Source organism: Gnatocerus cornutus, chromosome 4, assembly GCF_029298725.1.
Source record: "Gnatocerus cornutus isolate USDA-ARS CGAHR chromosome 4, icGnaCorn1.1, whole genome shotgun sequence".
In the NCBI taxonomy this organism is placed as follows: Eukaryota; Metazoa; Arthropoda; class Insecta; order Coleoptera; family Tenebrionidae; genus Gnatocerus; species Gnatocerus cornutus.
The window spans coordinates 281693-289506 of record NC_142236.1 but is presented as its reverse complement, the minus strand read 5'-3'; the positions used below and the strand labels follow the sequence as shown (position 1 = coordinate 289506).

General features: G+C 43.0%; 2 protein-coding genes across 2 annotated transcripts; one reads left to right on the top strand and one right to left on the bottom strand.

The window, feature by feature from the left end:
* LOC148175635 (carboxylic ester hydrolase-like) lies at positions 1-1918 on the bottom strand. Its single transcript, XM_088034035.1, has 5 exons — positions 1580-1918; positions 796-1530; positions 441-737; positions 270-393; positions 1-216 (listed from the first exon to the last, which is right to left on the bottom strand). Exons 1-5 carry the CDS (start codon positions 1875-1877, stop codon positions 27-29), a joined length of 1644 nt encoding a protein of 547 aa, XP_087890161.1. The 5' UTR covers positions 1878-1918; the 3' UTR covers positions 1-26.
* Positions 1919-2891: 973 nt separating this feature from the next.
* On the top strand, positions 2892-7437 carry LOC148175634 (3'-5' RNA helicase YTHDC2-like). The gene is made up of 9 exons (XM_088034411.1): positions 2892-3128; positions 3178-4493; positions 4539-5026; positions 5078-5529; positions 5575-5952; positions 6062-6200; positions 6247-6810; positions 6856-7007; positions 7063-7437. The coding sequence occupies exons 1-9, from the start codon at positions 3100-3102 to the stop codon at positions 7199-7201; spliced, it is 3657 nt and encodes a 1218-aa protein (XP_087890537.1). The 5' UTR covers positions 2892-3099; the 3' UTR covers positions 7202-7437.
* Positions 7438-7814: the final 377 nt, after the last annotated feature.

Below are 7814 nucleotides of genomic sequence, written 5' to 3'. Positions count from 1 at the left end.
TTTTAATCAAGTCTTTTTCTTCTTATTTACAACTCATCCTTGACCAAAACCAAGTTCTGGTTTTCCAAGAAACCCAACCCGTTCCAGAAGCTTTTCGGCCCCAATTCTTTCACACCTACCATTTTAATCGCCTCCAGTTCAGAGGAAGAGACATTGAGGAATTGTATCTCAGGAGGGCTCACAGGTGTCCAAACTCGATCACCCATCATGGGTGTCCTACAAATCCTGTTTTTTAACCGCCTCATCTACAAGCAGTGAACGTTTCTTACCCAGTTTTTACAAAAGTTATTAACATCTCCATCAAAAGTTTCTTAATCTTCTGGTCGTTTTCTGTGGGCTTCCTATTGTACATCCCGTAGAAGAAGTACTGACCGTCTTCGCCGTGAGCCACCACTAAATTTGACCGTTTAAAATTATTCCTAAATTTTGCTTGTACTTACTGTTGTTGCTGTTGTGATCGCTTGGAACCCGAAACTGATAGTAGTAAATTGGACTTTTGTTGGCTCGAGCTTGAAGCTTAAGAGCAGCATCGACGTCGACCAAAAAACGGTCACTAAACATCTGTACCACCTTTCCAAAGTTGTCTTCATTGATAGGCTCAGTGTTAAAGTACTCTTCTCTGATTTCTTTAGAAGCCACGTTCCAGGCTGAAGTAGCAAAGGAGTCTGCATAGTCCAGGAGAAAAGGAGCGAGTTCTCGCCACTTTTCATCGATGGTTTCAAGTTCTTTGTGGACAACTATTAAACAGTACAATATAAGTGAAGTTTGGTTTAAAATTATAACATTGCGACTTACACATTCCAGGGAAAAGACCCTCGTGAGAGACTGTCGAGACCAACCAGGGTAAATCATGAACTTTACCGGTTGCCAAAAGGTAGTAAGGATTCGTGGAAATGAAAGAATCGCCGCCTTGCTCAACAACTGGCGCAAAAGGAGCCACTGGAAAAAAGTTATACTTGTAGACTGCAGACATTTTTGTCAACAACTGCCGGACAGGTCGTTGTTTCAAACATTTGACTATCGCCGCCGAAGAGGTGGTGGCACATCCAACCGCTTTAGCCAACTGTCTTGTTTTTTCCATGGGTTTTTCTTGGAGAGCGACAGAGTTGATTGCAACACCGCTTTGCGAAAACCCTCGATGAAACAGACCTTTAGACATGCCCGATAAGAAATGGTAATGCACACTGGAGGCGCCCGCCGATAAACCAGTCAATGTAACAGAGTCAGGGTTACCACCAAAACTCGCGATGTTCTTTTGGATCCATTTCAAGGCCATAACTTGGTCCTTTAAACCGTTGTTACCGGAAACGACACCATCTCCAGTGCTCAAGAAGCCAAAAACTCCAATTCTGTAGTTGAAATTGACAAAAACAACGCCTTCGTCCATGAAGTACTCAGGATGGGCGTAAGAATGGCCGCTTCCGTACATAAACATCCCACCATGGATGTGCACCACCACGTCGAGCTTCTCGTCCTTCGATGGCAGCTCTCGAGGAACATACACGTTCATGTAGAGACAGTCTTCTTCACCTGAGAAATGAAGTGTGATATCATTGGTTATCTGTCTTTGTGGACTCACCATGGACAACGTTGGTCTTCAGGAGCTCAGTTTGTGGACATTGAGTCACGGAGACGGCGTCCCATGTCCCATCCCATGGTTCGATGGGTTGCGGTGGTTCGAAACGAAGTTGGTCGATTGGTGGTTTCGCATAAGGAATTCCTTCAAATGCCGAGAACGCACTTCCTTCTGGCGATTTTTTGTGGTAACCGCGAATTTTCCCCAATGGGGTAGTTACCCATGGTTGTTCCTTTTTCTCTTCGCAAATTGCAAAGAAACAGCACTGGAAGACAACGAGGAAGAAGAGACACGTCTGCATGGTTACGAAAATTAGATTTTCAAGTATTTTTTGATAAGATTTGTTTTCTTATCTCCAGAAAGTCAACAAGTGAAGATTGATTGCTGTGATCAGCGATCATCAAGAAATCTGAAAGATTCTTGGATGATTAAAACATGTAAATAAGGAATTATTATATAGATAATAAGGTGTGCATTTCATATCTGTTTTGAATTCTTTCTTAGCGATGCGATGTTAAGCAGAACAAGCGGGTATGTTCACTTCCTGGAATTCCCTCGGCTGGCGCTTATTGGATCGTTTGTCTTTGTCGTTCCTCCACACCGGTTAGAAGCATTGAAGGTGCAAGATTTAACACATTTTCGTGCAATTCTTCAAGTGGTGTTAGGTGAAGCAGGTGAGTCTTCAATTGTACAAACAATTTAACAAAATGATGCATGGCTACTTACGATTGTTCATTATGTTCTTGTTGAATAATTAATTGTCGAAAATTAATTAATTAATTATGCAATTAATTGCGATTTTTTCGGTGTGAATCGTCTTTTGGGTTATAAAAAAACACGAGACACCCCCAAACCAATGATTGAAGCACCCGCCCAATAAACTGAGGGGTGGGGGATAAAATACATAAGAGATTTTCGTTGCGAAATCGATCTTTTCTGCCTCGATCGCTCTGCAATTTCCACTGCGGCCTCAACATTAATAAGTCGGAAAAATTCGTTGAAATTGTTTTACCCAATCGTCAAGTTGAGACACCATTTTATTAGGTATTTATTACTCGAATTTGTGAAAATTGCAACAAAATTATGATGTCGTTATTTCTAATGTTTCTAATTCAAATCCGCCAATCAAAAAGGTGGTTACAGGGTCGTGATTGGTCGAATGCTAAGCGACCGGAAGTGTGATTGGTCCATTTAACGCGACTTGCAGTTACTAAGATCTTGTGGTCAATTTTTTTGTTGAAAAATCTCAGATCAAATTTCTACTTTTATTAATTTCCACGTCATAGTTTTTCGGCAACGGAATGATTTTAAAATTGTTTACCCCGCGCCACATTTTGAGTGCCACTGCTTGTTATTTGTTGACGTTTTGTCAACTGTTCACTGACAGCAAAAACTAAGGTTATGTAAAACTAAACTTTGAAAAAAATTCATTAAAAACCAACAAAACCACCGCAAAGTGATCGCAATCGAATCAGAATTCGTCTCTCCACGTTTTAACCACTTTATTGGTGCAGAATCCCGCCATGTCGTCGCGTATAAAAAAGAAGCACAGGTCCGAAGTTTGTTTTTCTCGTATTTTGAGTTTATTTTCTTAATTTTAGAATGTCTTGGCTGGAAAAGGTGGACATGGACGTTTTAGAAGCAACATCGGAGACTTTTCGCATCGAGGTAGACAAATCTTTCCAGACTTTCCTCTCAGATGACTCGAGCAAAGAATTTTCGTTTCCTTCCACATTGAACAACTTTGAGCGCAAACATGTTCATCAAAAGGCGGCGATGCATAATCTGGTGTCGCGATCGCATGGGAAAGACCCGAATCGGGTGCTCACGATCTATAAAAAGGGGCACAAGTCGAATTTCGAGTCGTTTTACATTGACATTACTCAGGAATCTGCGCGAGAGTTGGATAGAGTGATTCAGTCGTACACGTATGACAACAACAGGCAACCCGCTCGCTTAAATTATAACGATAAAGTGTTTGGGAAGTTGTCTTTGGGGTCTCCACCGGAAGTGGGGGTTCCCAGACCCAGCGCGCAAATCCTGGAGTTCCAGAAACAGCTCCCAATTTTCGAACTAAAGAAGATTATCACTGACAAAGTGCGGAAAAACGACGTTTTGATCATCTCGTCAGAGACTGGATCTGGAAAAACCACCCAAATTCCGCAGTATATTATGGACGAAGCGCGAGAAAGAAACGAGGCGTGTAGGATTTTATGCACGCAGCCTCGACGGATTTCTGCGGTCTCAGTGGCGGAGCGCGTCTCGCAAGAACGAGGGACAGCTATTGGGGAAACAGTCGGATACCACATCCGGTTGGAATCGAAACTAGGCACCAATTGCAACCTGATTTACTGCACCAACGGCGTCTTAATAAGGAGTTTGATGTCTGGAGATCGCGTCTTGTCCTCTCTTACTCACATTATAATCGATGAAGTCCACGAGCGCGACAAACTCTCAGATTTTCTCTTAATCTGTCTGAGAGAGAGTCTCCGGAAAGGAGTTAAAATCAAGCTCATTCTCATGTCGGCCACCATCAACGTAGAGAAGTTTCAAAGCTACTTCAACGGCGCCGAAGTTTTATCAATTCCCGGGCGACTTTACACCATCAAACAGTTCTTCTTGGACGACGTGTTGGACATTACAGGTTACGACGCCGTGGTCATGGAAAAACGAAACATCTTCAATGAAAATTCGGTGTTTTTGACCCAAGAACAGATCTTCCAATTCGACGAGGTCATCATGCAGTGTGTCGACACTGTGGGGGTGGAGAACGACCAAGCGTGGTCGCAACTCCTCCAATACATGCTCACTGAGAACATGCCGGTGAATCACCAACACACTACGACTGGCTTAACAGCGCTCATGGCGGCGGTTTTTCAAGAGAGCATCGACATGGTGGAAAAACTCTGCAGCATGGGTAAAATTATCGTTTGAGTTTCAATAATTTATGGGGTTTTTTCAGGGGCTGATGCTCATATCGTGTCCCGGAAAGGCTTCACTGCTGTCACCATCGCCCAAGAGAAACGCCTGGATGAGATCCTTCAGCTTCTTAATATGACGGCGCGGCCGATGCTCCCACGCGAGGATCTCCTAGCGCATTATTACAAGACGTGCGCTGATGAAGACATCAATTACGATCTTCTGATTCGATTGATTTGCACCGTCCACCGCGAGTATCTTCCAGGGGCTGTTTTGGTCTTCCTGCCGGGCTATGACGACATTATGATCTGTAATGATCGGATCATGGAGACGGATTTGGATAAGAGTAGCTACAGGGTGTTCTTCTTGCACGGCTCGATGAACATCCGAGAACAACATGACGTGTTCAAGAACTTGGCCAGTGTTCGGAAGATTATTCTATCGACTAACATTGCAGAGACCAGTTTGACCATCGACGATGTCGTTTACGTTATCGACAGTGGCAAGGCGAAAGTACAAACGTACGATTCGGTAAGTTTCCTGGTGACAACTCGACTAGTTGTTGACTCTTTTTGATTACAGTGCAGTGGTTTGTCTTCGCTGACCACCCAATGGATTTCCAAGGCGTGTGTTAAGCAAAGAGCGGGCCGAGCAGGGCGGACGCAATCAGGCGTATGTTTCCATCTCTTCTCCAGAGCGCGTTACAACTCGTTTCTTGATGAGCGCATTCCGGAGATTCTTCGCGTACCTTTGGAGGAGTTGTGTCTCAACACTAAAACATTGGCCGGGAATTTAACTTCCATTTATAACTTCTTGGTGATGGCGCCGGATCCTCCATCCTCAAACACCGTGAAGACAGCCATCGAGAACTTGGAGTGTTTGGGAGCTCTGGATAAAGACGAGAATTTAACTTCTTTAGGAGAGTACTTGAGTCAGCTGACCATCGAACCACATTTGGGGAAGATGCTCATTTATTCCGTCATCTTCAAGTGTTTGGATCCGATTCTAACAATTGTTGCTTCTTTGGCTCAAAAGTAATTTGTTTTGTGTTGAAAGCATTGAGTAAAAGTTTGTTTTAGGGATCCCTTTCAACTACCCCCGCAGGCGAACTTGAGGACGTGCGCCGCCGAAAAGCGAAAGACGTTGATGGCAAATACTTATAGTGATCACATGGTGTACCTGAAGGCTTTTATCAAATGGCAAGACTCTGTTAAATACAGAAGAGAAAGGACTTTTTGTCGAGACTTTTTCATAAGTCCATCCACTATGGAAACGATACTTAAGACGAGGTCACAACTGTTGGGGCAACTAAGGGCGGCCAAATTCGTACCTCCTAATGGAACATCCATAATGGCCTTGAACACGCACTCTGAGAATTGGCCTCTTGTGAAGGCCGTCATCAGTTCCGGACTCTATCCAAAGATGGCGTTCAAGAAGAACGGGCATTTTTGCACAAGGTGACTGTTATTGAAACATTCAAAATTCACTGTTTTTGTCATTTCAATGGTGATTTGATTTTTTCTTAATTATCATTTTTCCCCTATTTTGACTCTTGCGTTTCTCCAGAACTGAAAAGAAGGTCCTCATTCACAACTCGAGCCCCCTCAGCAAAGAGTGCTTGTCTTTGTGGCTCGTCTACGACGAAATGGTCAAAGTCCGGAACGGCCATCAGGTGCGTGGCGTCACACCAGTCACTCCAGTTACCGTAAGTTGCCAAGAAAATCTCTTCAACGCCTCATTACTCTTTGTAGATCTCTCTGATGTGCGGCATCAAAGTCACCTACCCCATGGAAAACTACCTGGAAATCGACGAATGGCTCGAATTCGAATTCCGCTCGCCTCATATCATTTACCTGCGAAAATACATAGAAATCATCGTGGAGAAGAAACTCTCAAGTCCGACCAACGCCCTCACGCCCAACGACGAAGCCGCCCTTAACGCCTTGGCGAAAATTCTCATGCTGGAAGATCGCAACGCCAATCTCACCCTTCCTGTTGGAATCAAACAAAAGCCAAAGTTTTTCGAGCTCAACCGCGCCATGGATTCGGCGTTTGAAGCGCCACGGTACCAGAGACAGTACCACCAATCCTCCAGTTACCACGATAATGGAAATTATTGCGGGTACAACGTGGGGCCCCGATTTTACGACAATCCGTCGACGTCGACGGCGATGCCGCAAAACATGCCGAATTTCGAAAACTCCGTGTTTTTGCTGATCAAGGTCAAGCAGGAGAATAGCGTGAAGATAGCGTACAGTTCGAATAAGTGGGTGTTTTCGCCGCAGACCGAGAAGGAAGTCATGTCGTTGGATAATGTGAGTTGGGACTTTTTGACAACATGAATTGAATTGATTTTGCAGGGTGGAGTGACCATTTATCTTCTTTACACTGTTCCTAAAATGAACAACTTTTATGGCATCGCTAGATATGTGTCTTTCGATTGTTCGCGGGCTAAACTTTGCGCCACCATCGAATGGATTTTCAAGGCTTCCGTTCCGTACAAGAAAGTCAGGTTGGTCGTTAAAATCACGTTTTGTGAACGTGTTTTCTGACGGTTTTCTTTGCAGTCATTTACGGAACGCGCTCAACAACAATCGATTGATTTACGATGGGCTTGATGGGCAAATGGTGGAAATGGGTACCGCTCTGAAACTTTGGGACCTTTACATAGAGTGCGGACGTCCTATTTACGGCCAACATCCGTAATTTTCTTTTTGTTATTGTTACAAATCTCCAGATTTTAACTATTGATAGGATTTTAACTTTTAAGTATTATTTAACTAGTTTGAGTTGTGATAATGATATTTAAACAAAGTAAGTTTACATGATTTTGGATGATGTTAATTTATATTTTCAGCGAATGATTTTGTTCTTTTACTAAAGCGATTTGAAAAAGTGAATTATTTTTTATGATGATTAATAAAAATCATTATAGCAAAAAATACGGATTTTTCTTGGGTGAAATTCCCATTGTCTTGAAAATTCCTGAGAACATCCGCAAATTATTAGTTTTAACGATATTTATAACTACTTCCTTAAACTAATGAATGGGGAATTAAACTCACATCCAATTAGACAACGAAAGTCCTCTTTTGACCCAAATAACGATTTAACTATTATTAATTCGCTGTGCTTAGAATGATTCCAGTTCCTCGTCTTCGTCCTTCTCCGGCGGCATTTGCCCAAAGGTGAAGAGTCATCCTCTATCATATTTCATTCGATTGTTATAATTTGGTCGAGTCCAAGGAGGGAGCTGTGAACTTTTTCATCTTTCACAGTTTCCAAGCAATTGTTGGCCTTTGTTAGCAATGCGTGTGAG